This window comes from Myotis lucifugus, unplaced genomic scaffold (assembly GCF_000147115.1).
Source record: "Myotis lucifugus unplaced genomic scaffold, Myoluc2.0 scaffold_256, whole genome shotgun sequence".
In the NCBI taxonomy this organism is placed as follows: Eukaryota; Metazoa; Chordata; class Mammalia; order Chiroptera; family Vespertilionidae; genus Myotis; species Myotis lucifugus.
In genome coordinates, this window is record NW_005871304.1 from 61,156 (window position 1) to 78,422 (window position 17,267).

The 17,267-nt window shown below is 40.1% G+C and overlaps 1 protein-coding gene across 3 annotated transcripts in view; it reads left to right on the plus strand.

Moving 5' to 3' along the window:
• IFT81 (intraflagellar transport 81) overlaps positions 1–15,316 on the plus strand; it is a 55,612-nt gene extending 40,296 nt beyond the window's left edge. For 2 of the 3 annotated variants that reach the window (XM_023762688.1, XM_023762689.1), the window contains exons 15-19: positions 1,681–1,767; positions 2,762–2,833; positions 2,918–3,003; positions 11,371–11,416; positions 14,303–15,316. In XM_023762688.1, coding sequence (XP_023618456.1) covers positions 1,681–1,767; positions 2,762–2,833; positions 2,918–3,003; positions 11,371–11,416; positions 14,303–14,485 — 474 coding nt within the window. In that variant the 3' untranslated portion in view covers positions 14,486–15,316. The remainder of the gene's footprint in view (positions 1–1,680; positions 1,768–2,761; positions 2,834–2,917; positions 3,004–11,370; positions 11,417–14,302) is intronic. The other variant, XM_006099015.3, reaches the window with a different exon arrangement.
• Positions 15,317–17,267: the final 1,951 nt, after the last annotated feature.

Below are 17,267 nucleotides of genomic sequence, written 5' to 3' on the forward strand. Positions count from 1 at the left end.
TCGGGAGGCCACAGCAGCTGCCTAAGTACACAGCCTCTGTTGCCCCTTCTCCGGTGAGAGTGGGTATGACTGTGACCCATGAGAGCCTTTGGCATCTGTAGGTCACTTAGATTCATAAAAGCCACAGCCCCTTTTCCCATCAATCCTTTATACTTTGTTAGTCACCCTAAACTAGATGCAGTCCCACCCAACAAAGGAAGCACACACAACAGAAATGATCACTTACCATTTCCTCACTTATCATTTCTGTTAACTCACCCGTTCCCAAGGAAACTGTGCAGTGTGAAACCAAGGTCATTCTGAGGCTGGCCTACATCAGTCCAAGCCTGGGATTAACCTTTTTCTCATGGGTCTGCGGGTTGAAAAACAATGTGGAGCCCTAGCCGGTTTGGCACAGTGGATAGAACGTCAGCCTCCGTCCAAGGGCACATGCCTGGGTTGTGGGCTCGGTCCCCAGTAGGGGGTGTGTAGGAGGCAGCTGATCAGTGATTCTCTCTCATCATTGATGTTTCTCGCTATCCTCCCTTCCTCATCAATAAATATATATATATATGAAACAACAATTTGGATTTACTATGGCATTCTCAGCTCTAACTCCCCACTCTGCACAGGCCTAGGACTTTGTCCGCTGCCCTGCCTGGACATTATAATCACTTTTGTTACCACGATTGACTGTTCCCATCTCCCTTCACCAAGGGTAGCCACCGGGTGTCATCTTCTGTTACTGGCCCTGGTAATTCCTCTTACTTCCTTGAGAGTTCCGTTCAGCTCTGGATTTGAAAGGATGTTTACTCTACCTTATCAAGCATTTATAAATACTTTTAACATTTCTAGGTGTTTGTAGTATATTTTCAGATTGTCTAACTCAAAATACTGCATTAGAAGAAATTTGAAGCTACTCAAACAGCCTGAGTTCAAATTCTGACACCTCCCCAGCAATATAATCTTTGGCCAGGTACTTAGCCCCTCTGAACATTCTCCAGGCATGACATAGGGAGATTAATACCTCAAGGACTTGTTGTGAGATTGCGTTATTATCAAGGGTAAAGCTCAAACACCTTAATATGGTTTAGAGTTCTGAACAGAGCCCTGCCAAAGACTTCAGCCTGTTCTCACACTTCCCAGACACACTCTATTATAATAAATTACATGTACATCATAAATTATTCCCCTCTCTAGCTTCTAAGCCTTTAGACATAGTGTTCCTTTTTTCTGAATCTTCTCCTCCCCTGTCCACTCTCCCTTACTAATCCTTCATACCTCAATTTAGATATCAATTTCTCTAGGAAGTTGTCCCCACTGATTCCCAAGCCTGGATTAGATCTACTGAGAGTCCCAGGTCACCTATGACATCTTGCATTTGCCCATCATAGCACTCAACAGCCTGTTTACTTGTCGAAACTTTACTTGAGGGGAAGGTTTTTTGGCTGTTTTGTTCACTGTTGTGTCCCTAGCTCCTAACAAAGCCTGGCACTCAGCTCAGTACATGGTAGCTATTGTGTTTATCAGCACCTCCATCTGTCATAATTCTCAAATGTCTAATTGTTGTATAAATAACCCTTAAGTATGCCAAGAAGCTTAGAGTTCAGTTACGAGACTAACAAGGGCATGCATTGTGTCAGAGCCACATTTCAGGCCTTTGATTTTTACTTGCTCAGTCATTTACCCTTTTAACACTAGGAACTAACCCAGGAGTGTGATGAAAAGAAATCCCAGTATGATAGCTGTGCAGCAGGCCTCGAAAGCAATCGGTCCAAATTGGAACAGGTAAGAAGACAGTTTTCAGTTGAAGAATTTAGCAAACACTGTCTGTGTGCATATTTTCACTATACCAGTGCCAAAGATTCCTGTATATTTTCCCTCATCCCCTGAGTCTGTCTCCTGGTTCCAGAGATCTTTATTTCTTCAGACTCAGCATGTGCACCGCTACCACCACATCCAGGCCCCCATCCTGTCTTCCTAGATGCCCCAGTAACCCAGCGCCTGCTCTCCCACTTCCACTCCTGCCTTCCTATGGTTTGTTCTCCAGAGAGCAGCCAAAGAGACCAGAGTAAAACTTAGGCCACCCTCCAGTGTCTTCCACTTAAAACCCAACTTTCAAACTTAGGTCTCCCAGGCCCCACCTGCCTCGGGAACTCCACATCCTTGTGCTCTGCTCCTCCTCCGAGGGGATCCAGCCACACCGGCAGTCTACTTGTTCTGCAAACAGGCCAACCTTGTTTTCAGCCCGGCTTCTGCATGCACTCTTCTCTCTCTGGATCCCTCCACCCCCATCTCTTTGCTTTGATCTCTTTTTCATCATCCCAGTCTCACCTAAATATCACCTCCTCCTAGAGATCTCCCCTGATCACCCTATCTAATTTTGCCTGCTCAGTCACCCTGTCACGTTCTGCTGAATTTTCTTCATCGTATTAATCCCCATCAAAAATGACCTTCATTATGTGTCTCCTTGTTATGTCTGTTTCTTCTTCTTCAATGAGAGCAGGGACTTATTTGTCTGTTCACTGCTGTGTCCCAGCACCTGACACAGAGCTGGGCACACAGTAGGTATGTAATAAATGAATAACTGAACGTGCAATGTTAGGGTCCTATGAGTCGTCTCTAGAAAAGATTGCAGCCTTGTCTGTTACAGTAAACAGAGTTACAGTTGCAGAAGAGGAAGTGACTGATGGCATTTCTTTTGTTGTGCATTCAGTCATCCTCTCTGCATCCGACTATGCTTTCAGTATGGTGCCCATTTAAAATGATGTGTTTGTTGTAGGAAGTCAGAGGACTCCGTGAAGAATGTCTTCAAGAAGAAAGTAAATACCATTATACAAATTGTATGATTAAGGTGAGACAAAGAAAGGGAATCACAAACTTTCCTGAGATTTTTCTGTATCAAGAACTTAACCTAAAACTTAGTCTTTCCACTTAGAACCTGGAAGTACAACTTCATCGCGCTGTTGATGAGATGAAGGCATATGTCTCTTCTGACCAACAAGAAAAAAGAAAGGCAATTAGGCAAGTAATTTTGTTGTTTTTTATACTGAGTTACTTAATGTTTCACCTATAGAAGTGTTTTTTTTTGTTTTGTTTTTTAAAAATATATTTTATTGATTTTTTACAGAGAAGAAGGGAGAGGGAAGAAAGAGGGATAGAGAGCTAGAAACATCGATGAGAGAGAAACATCGATTCAGCTGCCTCCTGCACACTCCCCACTGGGTATGTGCCCGCAACCAAGGTACATGCCCTTGACCGGAATCAAACCTGGGACCCCTCAGTCCGCAGGCCGACGCTCTATCCACTGAGCCAAACCGGTTAGGGCCACCTATAGAAGTTTTATAAATATAGTGGAACCTTGGTTCTTGAACTTAATTTGTTCTGGAAGGCTGTTCGAGAAACGATTTGTTTGAAAGCCGAATCATTTTCCCCCATTAGAAATAATGTAAATTGAATTTATCCATTCCAGACCCCCACATTATTCCCTGTTTTAACTTTTCTTTTATACAGTACCTGTCTAATGTACTATTTAATCTATAAACAAACACTTCTCTTCTTAAATTTATGAAACCAACCCCTACTAGCCTTAAAAGAATTTTTCATATATCACTGCCTCCCAAATGCTATCTATCACCTGCTAACTGCTTTTCCTTGATCCAATTAACAACAGGTTTTCTACCTATTCATTTCCTGTGATTGTTGTTTTGTGAGCACTTTCACACCCTTAGCAACGTTAGCACTCTTGACAGCCGCTTTGTATTTTAAAATTGTGCTAATCGTGGATTTCTGCCAGCAACAAAAGCATTCTATCCTGCCCTAACTGGTTTGGCTCAGTGGATAGAACATCTGCCTTTGGACTGAAGGGTCCCAGTTCGATTCCGGTCAAGGGCATGTACCTTGGTTGCGGGCACATACCCAGTGGGGAGTGTGCAGGAGGCAGCTGATCAATGTTTCTAACTCTCTATCTCTTCCCTTCCTCTCTGTAAAAAATCAATAAAATATATTTAAAAAATAAATAAATAAAATAAATAAATAAATAAAAAGCATGCTATTCTATGTTTATTGCCTTCATGCTATACCTCAGCTTTTTGTCATGCTGAGGTATAGCATGAAAAGGTTGTCAGGTCAAAAGCTGAAGTTTTAGTCCACAACTGAGACATTTTTTCCCTGTGAACAACTTGGTTGAGAACTGAATTGTTCATGATGGGAGACATTCGAGAAACGAGGTTTGACTGTAAAATGAAGTTATGAAATTTGGAGTACTTAAATAAGTAGATACTAAGATATTATTAAGGTTTATTTCTTGTTAAACATCTTTTGGATAGTCTAGCCCTGTTAAGTAAATAGGAATATGTATAATTTCCTTTCTTGCTTGCTTATTTTTTTTGTCACAAAAGATATATACGATAAAATTTGCCATTGTAACCATTTTAGGTGTACAATTCAGTGCATTGATTACATTCACATTGTTGTGCAACCATCACAACTATATATTACCAAAACTTCCATCACCATAGACAGAAACTCTTGTAATCATTAATAATTCCCCATTAATAATTCTCCCTTGTGAGAAATACATATAATTTGATAGTTTTTTTGTGTTTTTTTTTTTTTTAGTAAGCACTAAGGTTTGTCTGTTTTTAAAGTCCCCTGTGGCTTGGACTCTAGTCATCTGCCTGCTAATTGTACAGTGTGAGTGACTGTGTTTCAGCTAGAAACTATGTGACTGCAGTGTGCCCGCCTTCAGAACAAGGAAGCGGTGCCAATACCACTAGCCCTTATATGGTGATTCTTTTGGTCATCATAGCTTGCAGCAAACTGTAATAAATCAAATGCTGCCTTACAAATACATTTAGAGTTGAATTGCTAGCTGGGATAGAATACAGTAATTGAACAAGATACACTTTCTTTCCCCCTAGCACACTTCAGATGTTTTGCTTTTATCATCCTGTAAGAACTCAAAATGTAGGATTCATATTTATTCTAGATTGCAGTTGAGATTTCTAGTGGCATGTACATTAATGTTACAGGAAGGAATCTAAAACTGGGAACGTCTTGGCAGAGTCTAAATTTTTTTATATATAATGCACTGGAATGCAAGCCAGACTGAAGATATCCTATAAATAGAATGTTTTTCTAATACTATAACATACTAAACACATTAAATGTACTTATTCAGATTCTTTCATTGAATATAAACTTAGCTCAAATAAATCTATGTGGTCAATGCTAATATTTCAAAAATGTGAGAACTTAATTTTGTTCTTGAAAAATAAAATGTTAGAAATTAAGTTCTATTTCTTTCAAAATTACCAATATAAGTAATACAGAAGGAAATATTGATACTGAACTATTGGTTTTCTGATCAGTTTTCTAACCAGATATTCCTCATCATCATTTTTTTAATTAAATGTTTATTGTTCAGATTATTCCAGTTGTTCCTCTTTTTCCCCCCCATAGCTCCCCTCCACCCGGTTCCCACCCCACCCTCTGCCCTTACCCCCCCACACTGTCCTCATCCATAGGTGTACGATTTTTGTCCAGTCTCTTCCCGCACCCCCCACACCCCTTCCCCCCGCAAGAATAGTCAGTCCATTCCCTTTCTATGTCCCTGTTTCTATTACACTCACCAGTTCATACTGTTCATCAGATTATTTATTCACTTAATTTTTAGATTCACTTGTTGATAGATATGTATTTGTTGTTCATAATTTTTATCTTTACCTTTTTCTTCTTCTTCCTCTTCTTAAAGAATACCTTTCAGCATTTCATATAATACTGGTTTGGTGGTGATGAACTCCTTTAGCTTTTTCTTATCTGTGAAGCTCTTTATCTGACCTTCAATTCTGAATGATAGCTCTGCTGGGTAAAGTAATCTTGATTGTAGGTTCTTGCTATTCATCACTTTGAATATTTCTTGCCAGTCCCTTCTGGCCTGCAAAGTTTCTGTTGAGAAATCAGCTGACGCCTAGGCCGGTTTGGCTCAGTGGATAGGGCGTCGGCCTGCGGACTGAGGGGTCCCGGGTTCGATTCTGGTCAAGGGCATGTACCTGGGTTGTGGGCACATCCCCAGTGGGAGATGTGCAGGAGGCAGCTGATCGATGTTTCTCTCTCATCGATGTTTCTAGCTCTCTATCTCTCTCCCTTCCTCTCTGTAAAAAATCAATAAAATATATTTAAAAAAAAAAAAAAAAGAAATCAGCTGACAATCTTATGGGTACTCCCTTGTAGGTAACTGACTGTTTTTCTCTTGCTGCTTTTAAGATTCTCTTTTTGTCTTTTGCTCTTGGCATTTTAATTATGATGTGTCTTGGTGTGGTCCTCTTTGGATTCCTTTTGTTTGGGGTTCTCTGCGCTTCCTGGACTTGTAAGTCTATTTCTTTCACCAGGTGGGGGAAGTTTTCTGTCATTATTTCTTCAAATAGGCTTTCAATATCTTGCTCTCTCTCTTCTTCTGGCACCCCCATAATTCGGATGTTGGTTCGCTTGAAGTTGTCCCAGAGGCTCCTTACACTATCTTCATATTTTTGGATTCTTTTTTCTTTTTGCTTTTCTGGTTGTGTGTTTTTTGCTTCTTCGTATTTCAAATCTTTGACTTGATTCTTGCGATCCTCTAGTCTGCTTTTGGATCTCTGTATAATATTCTTTATTTCAGTCAGTGTATGCTTAATTTCTAGTTGGTCCTTTATCACAACATCAAGGGTCTCACTAGATTTATTGGCGGTTTCTAGAAAATTCTTGAAAAACCTTATAACTGTGGTTTTGAACTCTATATCCAGTAGTTTGCTTTCCTCCACTTCTGTCATTTGTGAACTGTTTTTTTGTCTCCGCATTTTGGCTGCTTCCTTGTGTTGATAGAGTGGCTTTCTGTGCTAGGTGTCCTATAGGGCCCAGTGGCTCAGCCTCCCCAATTACCTGAGGTGGACACTCTTGGCGTACCCCTTTGTGTGCTTTGTGCACAGTCTTGTTGTAGTTAAGCCTTGATTGTTGTAGGTATCACTGGGAGGAATTGACCTCCAGGCCAATTGACTGTGAGAATCAGCTGTGTCTGCAATGGGAGAACTTCTGTGCTGGAGACACCCTTATGGGGCAAGACTTGCTTCAGTGGAGCTTTGGTGCTCACTGAGTCTGCCCCCTGAGTGTGTCCCTTATGGATCTGAGGAATTGTAATCTGGATGGTCCCACTCTGACCACTGGGTACACTGGCTCTTGGATCTAAGGAGGTGCTAATTTAGCCTCTGCCAGCAAGAGCTACAGAGAGATCTTCAGATTCCTCTTCTTTGTTTGGGGTTTGGAGGTGCCCAGATGAGGCCCAGCTGTGAAGCAATGCAAGCTGCTGTGGGGCCTTGGGCCTTCTTTTGGATGTTCTGGGTCTCTCTGAACCAGCTGCAGTTTGTTAGGTAATTTTAGATTGCAAAGGGCCAGGCCATTCATATGCAAAAGCCTCTGCGCACAGCTTGGGTGGGGCGGGGTCTCAGGGAATCAACAGGGCGGAGCAAACAGCTATGGCTGATCCTCAGCCCTGCCCTAAGAGGCCCCGGGTCTTAGTGTCCCGCGGTAATCTCTGCAAGCACCTCTGAGAGAAAGCCGCCCTCGAGTTCTGCCCGATGCCAGACAGTCCAGTTTCTCCCCATATGAGTCTGGGTCCCCAGAGTCTTGCCCGGAACTGGAGTTCAGAGCAGTTGGGAGCTTGTGTCTCCCTCCCGATTGAAAAAGACAACCATGTCCTCAGTTGCCAGCCCTTTCCACGTGCACCTCTGTACCTCTGCACTTTACTTCTGCACCTCCTCTGAGTCTCAGTGTGCTTTTCTCTTTCCTTCTAGTTGTAGAATTTCCACTCAGCCAGCCTTCCTGTGGTTCTGGATGATGTCCGTTTTGTCTTTTCGTTGTATTTTTTTTTAATATATTTTATTGATTTTTTTTTACAGAGAGGAAGAGAGGAATAGAGAGTTAGAAACTTCGATGAGAGAGAAACATCGATCAGCTGCCTCCTGCACACTCCCCACTGGGTATGTGCCTGCAACCAAGGTACATGCCCTTGACTGGAATTGAACCTGGGACCCTTGAGTCCGCAGGCCAACGCTCTATCCACTGAGCCAAACTGGTTAGGGCTCGTTGTATTTTTGAAGTGGTTGTGCGAGGCAGCAATTTCAGGTGTTTACCTATGCTGCCATCTTGGTTTTTTCCTCCTCATCATCATTTTAAAAATTATTATAACCTTTATCATTCTTTAGTTTCCCTATAGAAAAATATTAGACCCTGACTAGAGTCATACATTATAAGAATATTATTAATTTAATAGAGTTACTATACTCTTAAACTCACTGATACATGTTTAAAATATTATTACTATTATAGACAAAATATTTTTATTTCATTTTCTACTTTTGTGGTACTTTTTGGTTTTGAAAGATTGCGAATTTGAATTTATTTAAAGAGATAGCATGTTTTATTTCAAAGTACTAGAGAGGAACTATAAAATTGGTTTCTAACCTAATTTCCCCAGTCCCTAGTTTTGTTACCTTGAGCACATCACTTCCTCATTATGTAAGATAAGGTAAACAATGTATACCACAGAAGATCAAGTTGAATGTGTGTGCAGCAGTGCTTGGAAATAGCATAGTATGAGTTCTTGCAGCATAAGGACCACTATCTGTCCTATTTGCTTCTTTTTTTTAAATATGTTTTTATTGGGTTTTTTTAGAGAAAGAAGAAGGGAGAGGGAGAGAGATAGAAACATTGATGATAAAAACACATCGATCAGCTGCCTCCTGCACGCCCCCTACTGGGGATTGAGCCTGCAACCTGGGTATGTGCCATGACCAGGAATCGAACCCTGACCTCCTGGTTCATAGGTCGACACTTGCTGGGGCTGACCAGCAGACTGTGAGTGATGGGTGAATGATTACTCTGACACACATTTCTGTGAAACAGAGGGCTAAGGGACTGCTTGGCTTGAGAAACCAAACAGCCCCATTCGCCTGCCTCCTTAGGCCTTTATTGTAACAATAGCTTGATCTAAAACTAACTATCAGACACTATCAGTAGGATAAGCATCCTTGAGAAGACACATGCATCTATAGTGTCCTTTAAGCAAGGACTTCTAAAGACTAAACATAAAGATTCCAATAAAACACCTGGGGGCTCAGACTTGTTTGTAAAAGTCAAGGCAGGGGCTGCCACCTTTGGCAAGGTCCACCAAGAGGCCCCCTGACTCTTGGAGACTCCTCCTTACAGACTTTCCAACCAAGTCCTATGATTCCCCACAGATACTCAACCACTGAGCCACACCTACCTGGCCTGTTTGCTTCTTGAAGCCCCAGGGCATGCTTGGTACATAACAGGTGCTTCGTAATTATCTCTTAATTAAATTAAAATTATGGATTAATGTCATGGGAAAAGAGTATGAGCCTGTTGATTTAAAAAAAAAAAAAAATATATATATATATATATATATATTTCAGAGAGGAAGGAAGAGAGAGAGAGAGATAGAAACATCAATTATGAGAGAAAATCATTGTTCGGCTGCCTCCTACACACTCCCCACTGGGGATCGAGCCCGCAACCTGGGCATGTGCCCTTGACCGGAATCAAACCTGGGAGCCCCAGTCCACACAGGTCAATGCTCTATCCACTGAACCAAATTAGCGAGGGCGAGCCTGTTGATTTCTTGATAAAATATCAATGGAAATTCTAAAACAATGTGGACATTTCTTAGGCCTAGGGTAATAAATGAAATATTTAAAGCAATTTGAACTATAACCATGTATTCTTCTTAAGCTAGTATGTCATTTACATCTTCCTGGTTATTTTTTCACTGGAGAGCTGGAAAGGCAAACAGTTTGACGTAGTGTCTCATAAATTCTAAGAGCAAAATGAAGGTCCATCAAGATTGTGTTTATCCCCTCACTTCTGTGCCCAAATTCTACCTTCACTTCAGCTCTATAAGCACATGGGGTACTTTTGACTGACATTGTTTCTATTCTAATCACATTCACCTCCCTTTTTGCAGAAATGCAAATCTTCCTTCACTTAGACTGCTAGGGTTTCTCTTGTGATGTGATTTCTTAGATTTTCAGTTTTGTGTTGTCTAATTTCTTTGTAAATACCTACTATAGTGTAGTTTACACAGAAACCTAGTATTTTTTCCATCCAAATTTGAGGTCTAAAGTCTCTCTTCATCCTTTAATCTTTGTCCTTAATAGTTTAAATCTCACTTTTTGTCTTATGTAGTGTTAAGATATAATTATACTTTTGCTAAAAAATGTAATACAGCCCTGACCAGTTTTGCTCAGTGGATTGAGCGTCGGCCTTTGGACTGAAGGGTCCCAGGTTCGATTCCAGTCAAGGGCATGTACCTTGGTTGCGGGCACATCCCCAATAGGGGGTGTGCAGGAGGCAGCTGATCGATGTTTCTCTCCCATCGTTGTTTCTAACTCTCTATCCCTCTCCCTTCCTCGCTGTAAAAGAAAATCAATAAAATACAAAGTTATTTGTATTTTTACATTAAAATTTTGCAGTTTTTGTTAGATTACAAAAGAAATACAAAAAGTAACCATTATGAAATATAGTACACAAAAATGGAATGTTGTCCACATTGCCATGCCTCAGAAATGTCTAATGTTAATATTTTGATGTACATTATTCCATGTTCTTTTCCCATGCATTTGCTAATGTGTGTGTGTGTGTGTGTGTGTGTGCGCGCGCATGCTAGCAAGTGCATGGGAAATTTTTTTATGTGTATACAAAAATAAAATTAAAGTACACATACAGTTTTTCTCTTAATAGTTTATCTAGAATTCTTTCCACTTTGGTATTTATAGAGCTACCTCATTCTTTTTTATAGCTCTCTATTATTCCTTTAAACAGAGTACTATAATTTATTTAAACATTTCCCCATCTATCAGCTTTAGTTTGTTTGCAGATATTCACTGTTATAAACAGTGGTGAAGAAAATGGTTTTTGTTTTTATCTTTATTTTATGAGAGTTTTTTTGTAGCATGACTTCCTAGAACTGGAATTTCAGAGTTAGATGCTATCTAGTGTTTATTTTAATATATATCATTTCTCCCTTTTGCAAACCTCCTCAAAAACAAAGTAATTTAAGCAAATGGCTTGCCATTGTTTTAAGGGTAGATTAATAAGAAATAGTACTTAACATTTTAATTCTCTTAATTTTATGCGATGTTTTGTCTTTTTTCCCCTTAAATTATTGTTTACTCTAGTGTACTTCTAAAAACTGACTAAGGATGAGGAAAGAAAATATTTGATAATGGGGTTTCTTCTGACTCCAGTACTCTAAATTTCCTTGTTTAATATATTTAGGTAGATACGTTAATGTTTTATGTTCAAATCAATTGAAGTTAAATTATTATGTTGACTCTCTAGGGAACAGTATACCAAAAATATTGCTGAACAAGAAAATCTTGGAAAGGTAAGAATTTTAAATTTATTTTAGTTACTTATTTACTTTTAATATATTTTTATTGATTTCAGAGAGGAAGGGAGAGAGAGCGCAATAGAAACATCAGTGATAAGAGAGAATCATTCATCAGCTACCTCTTGCATGCCCTACACTGGGGATCGAGCCTGTAACCCGGGTATATGCCCTTGACCAGAATAAAACCAGGACCCTTCAGTCCGTCGACGCTCTATCCACTGAGCCAAATCAGTTGGGCTATTTTTTTTTAATATGTCTAATTCAGTTTTTCAATACATGGTTATGACATTGTCATTAATTTTTAAAAGATTTAGTAGTTTTCCTTTTGTTCATCCTCACTGGAGGATATTCTTCCATTGATTTCTAGAGAGAGTGGGAGGAAGGGGGAGAGACACATCAGTGTGATAGACACATATTAATTTGGTCGTCTCCCGCACAAGCCCTGGCCAGGGCCGAGGACCCAACCCACAACCGAGGCACATGCCTTTGACCGGACTCGAACCAGGGACCCCTCAGTTCGCAGGCCGAAGCTCCATACACTGAGCCAAACCAGCCAGGGCTTTCGTACAGTTTTCAAAGGGAAATAGGATCCTTCTTAAGCCTTTTTAAAGATATAGATACTTCCTTGGGAATTTAGTTTTATAAAAGTGAAGGCACAGCCCTGGCTAGTGTGGCTCAGTTGCTTAGAGCATTATCTGTAGACTGAAAGGTTGTGGGTTCATTACCTGGTCAGGGCACATACCCAGGTTGTGGGTTCAATCCCCGGTCAGGAATGTGTGGAAGGCAACCAATCAATGTGTCTCTCTCATATCAGTGTCTCTCTCTCTCTCTCTCTCTCTCTCTCTCTCTCTCTCTCTCTCTCTTTCCCTCCCTCCCTCCCTCCCTCTCCCTCTCCCTCCCTCTCCCCCTCCCTCCCTCCCTCTCCTTCTCCCTCCCTCCCTCCCTCTTTCTTCCCTCCCTCTCACTCTCCCTCTCTTCCACTCTCTAGAAATCAATGGAAAAAATATCCTCGGGTGAGGAGTAACCAAAAAATAATTATATATGAAAGTCAGTTGCATTCATAAGTTAAAGGTTTCAAATACATGTGGGTGTGAGGCAAATTAAACTTAATATTTCTGATACAGTACCCACATCCTGTCTTTGGTTCTTTAAATAACTTTTATAGATTGTTAGGATTTTGACAAGGAAATTATTCCAACAATATAAGAAAAGTTACAGTTTAAGTAGCAACTTAATCTTAAAATCATGCTCAGAACTTTTAAAATTCTTGATCTCTTTGTTTTAGTTTATGAGGATAAAAATATTTTTTGTAAGATACTTTCTTTGTAACATAGACTTAAATACGTGTATTTGCATGCCAGGTATTGTGTCAAAAATTTGCTGGCTATATTTAAATTATATTTTCTTAATTCTGTTTTGTTTCCTATTGCTGATTGCTATTACCTTTGCTTTCATTAGCCATAGCTGAGAGGGCAGTTTTTAGTAAGTGGTTTGAATCTGGTCCTCAGCTTAGTTTAGCCTCTTATTTGGGCAAATATCAACTACCAGTCTTCTCATTGGTGTCCTTAGATCAACCAGTAGCTCAGTTATATCCTAAAAGAGGGAAAGATGGGGATGCCTCTGTGTAGTCTGTGTCTTTGCTTGCTTTTCTGTTTTTCTTGATGATTTCCCATGCTCGGTGTGAGTGTATTTCTGTCATGTTCCCTTATGCTCGCTGTCATCTGCTCTGTTTCCTCTGCTCTCCTTCCTTTCTTGCCTGTCTTCGTCTCTGACTCTGTGCTACCCCTCCTTTCAGTCATTCTTCCTCAATTGGTCACAATATAGACCCAAAGTACATTTTTGCAATTTACTGAAAAATGTTCTTATTCCCGTTTATAATTTTAGAGTCAGTGAGTAGAAGTTTTAGTAGGTGGAACCATATCAGTTATTAGTAACAAAGATAATTCTAATAAGGATTTGGGCCAATTTAATAGTGTACTTTTTTAAAAAAATCACTAAACATTCTCCTTTAGAAATATATGCATACATAGAGCATATACTGAGTCAGGAAAAAATACACTATTTAATAATAACATAACACATGATAGTTTATCATGTATTTTTTATACCTATTACATCATATGAAAAAAACCTTATAAAGTAAATCCTATCTAATAAAAGGCTAATATGCAAATTGTCCCCTTGACCAGGAGTTCGACCAGGGGGCAGGGCCAGCTGGCCAACCGCTCGTGGTTCCTCCCCCCGGCCAGTAGGCCGACTGGACCCCACCCGTGCACAAATTCATGCACCGAGCCTCTAGTACTTTCATAAGTATCCCCTCTTATTGGCCTTAACTGACCATTTAGAAAACAGGAGTTTATAGGCATTCAGTGCCTTACTAAGAGCTTATGGCAAAGCCAAGGCTGAAACTCAAGTCTTCCAACTCCCAAATCTGCGTCGTTCTTTCAGTTCCAGTTTTCTGACTGCCTTTATTCCCCCCGCCCCCACTTTCTTTTATGTTTTTGTGTTGGTTTCTTTAACTGCAGGTTGTCATACGTCAATGGTAACTTTATTTAACTTGTATATCCTTAGTTTTCATACTTCATAGAAGAACCTGATTCAGTTGACTATTATTCATGAACTAGAGGCCCGATGCACGAAATTCGTGCAAGAGTAGGCCTTCCTTCTCCCAGCTTCCCTCTGGCACCCAGGACCCAGGCTTCCCTCCAGCCCTGGCTTCATCCAGAAGGTCGTCTGGAAGGACGTCTGGTCTATTTAGCATAATATGCTTTTATTATTATAGATTGTACAAGGCGTAGCATATTCTTCTGATTATGGCAATAGAAGTAAATCCCTGTAACTGAGACTTAATTATTCTTGATTTTTTTTTTTTTACAATAGAAACTTCGGGAGAAACAAAAAGCTGTACGAGAAAGTCACGGTCCAAATATGAAACAAGTGAAAATGTGGCGTGATTTTGAACAATTGATGGAATGTAAGAAACAATGTTTTCTGAAACAACAAAACCAAACTTCCATCGGTCAGGTAATTCAGGAGGGAGGAGAGGACCGGCTGATACTCTGAATTCATGTGTCGACACTCGGGGTTTTAGCTGACACGACTTCTATAAGCATACTCCCGTGGTGTATTTCTTTTCTTGAAAGTGGTTTGTGCAACATTTTGCTTTCAGATTAGCCATTCCCTATTAAGCTTTTTTGGAAAATAATGTTAAGACAACAACAGATTTAGGTTTTAAAGTTTTTAATATGAAAAAAAGGCTTTTATTTTTGCTTAGTTTAGACATCAGGGGAGTCTTCTGAGTTTTATGAGATGGGAGATGAAGTTTACTATATGTAAATGTAAACATATGTCCATTAAGAAACATGTAGTTTTTTTTAAATGTAGTAACCCAATGGCTTAATGTTTTTCTTAATCTGTTTTTAACTTTAGAAGAATCTTTTAGGAACTAATATCTCTTGTTTTGAAGAAACATTTATCTGAAGTTCAGCAATTCCTACAGTTTCACTTCAGTTTCTTTTTCTTCTGTCAAATTCAAGAAAATTTAATATTTTGAATAACATTCGTATTACTTAAAGGCAATAAAACTTGGTGTACATATCATGGCTATTTATTTAAAAATTAATATAGTTGTGTCAAAATTTATTTTTTAAGTAACAGTTATAGTATGTATTAAGTTTAAGGATTATCACTTATTTTCATCAAAAATCTAAAATAGTACTTAGGTCTTGGGAACTGTTATTTTAAATATAAAAAATGTCACAGAATACAGATGTTATCATGTGCTAAAAAGTTAGCACAGGATTCCAAGTGAAATTCTAGTCTCTGCTTCATCTAGACAAGGTATTTGAAGATTCCTTTGATTTTTGCTTAAATAAAGATATTAAATTTATATGCCACCATTTGTTTCATTTCAACTTTCAGATACATTTCAAAATGTTTTTCCTTTAGGTTTGGACACTCAAATATGAAATTGTTAGCATGTCCATCGGAGGTTAATTAGTTCTTTTTAGCTATCTTAAGGAGTGGCGGGGGGGGGGGGGATTAATGTAGAAAAAAATTGTTTCTACTCCTGCTCAAAATATACACCCGTTGATTATACCTTTGCATCTTTGTTCCCAAATGTGTCCTGCTTGTATTTTTGTTTGAAAGTTTCTTTCTTGGTAATCAGAGAAACTTACTAGCATGGAGATTATTGGTAATTATAGAAGCTATCCCAAGAATCATTTACCAGGTAAGTGTAGAAGGAAACTTCTAACAAGTTTTAAGAAACAAAGCATTTCTATGTTACTAAGTGGTTTGATCTGGTCTTCAGCTTACTGGAGCCTCCTAGTTGGGCAGATATCAACCACCAGCCCCCTCCTTTGTGCCTTTAGCTCAGCTGTTAGATCAGCCACACTCTAGGAGAGTCAAGGCTGGGTTTTAGTGTGTGGAAACAAACCCTTCTTAATTCACTGGTCAGGTTTTGAACATTGAGGTAGACATGTTTGTTCAGTGTTAGCTGCTGGCTTGTTATTGTTAAGTAGTAAGTGATTGATGTTCCTTGAACGAGAGCATGAATTCCTTTGCATATATTAGAAAAAAGACTAGATACCCTTTACAGAAACGGCATTTTATTTCCCAAAGGAAAGTCCACTTATAAAATGATTAAGCCTTGTGTTTAATTTTTTAGCCTTTACTATCTTTTGGTGCTCTTCTCTTCATTTTTAACATTGTTAACAACAGATACTCCAAGGAATGCTTTTAATTCTGACTTGATTATTGCTTGCAATTTTATTCCACACCGAAAGAGTATCTGGATTAAACACTAAGGCAGCCTCAAAATTACTTTAACTGAAGCAGAACATCATTATTGCTTCAAGAAAAGCAAATTGGAAAAAAAAACCCTAACAGTACAAAGTTATTTATAGTTTTTATGTAACATTGGACATTTAGTAATGCAGCTTAATGGGTTTGGTACAGTGACTTTCCCACTCATGTCCAGATTTGATTGTAACATTAAACAGCGTTGACTAACTCTAACTGTTTTGGACAGCTGGCACTAACAGAAGAAGAGCCTATTACATTTTTCCTTCAGGACGGATGCTCTAGCTGGCTAGTTGATGAAAGTACTTAATAGTTTTGGAAAATAATCTGTCTTCCACATGATGGCCCAAATAAAGGAGAAAAATGTAGCCTGCAAAACCTGCTTCTATGTTCACACATTTCCTTGTCCTGGGACTTAGTGTTGCCAACCATTGCATGGGACTCACTATATAAACTGTAAATTCCAAAGGCCATTGCTTATCTTGCTTTCTGCATCGGTTCAGGAAATAATCCAATTTTAAAGATTGTCCTTTAAGAAGAATTTTATAATAGGACTAGAGGCCCGGTGCACAAAAATTTGTGCACTGGGGGGGGGGGGTCCCCAGCCCGGCCTGTGCCCTCTCGCAGTCTGGGACCCCTCGGGAGATAACGACCTGCTGGCTTAGGCCTGCTCCCGGGTGGCAGAGGGCATGCCCAATCCCTAAGTGCAACCCCTGGTTAGGCTCAGAGCAGGGCCGATTGGGGAGTTGGGGTGCCGCCCCGTCATGCACAGAGCAGGGCGGATCGGGAGGTTGCGATGCCACCCCTAGTCACGCTCAGGGTACAGCCGATTGGGGGGTTGGGGCACCGCCCCCTGTCACACTCAAGGCAGGGTCGATGGGGAGGTTGCGGCGCCACCCCTGTCACACACAGAGCAGGGCGGATCAAGGGGTTGGGGCGCTGCACCCTGTCACACTCAGGGCAGGGCCGATGGGGAGGTTATGGCTCTACCCTGTCACACACAGAGCAGGGCCCGTGGCGGGGGGGGGGGGGGGGGGTTTGG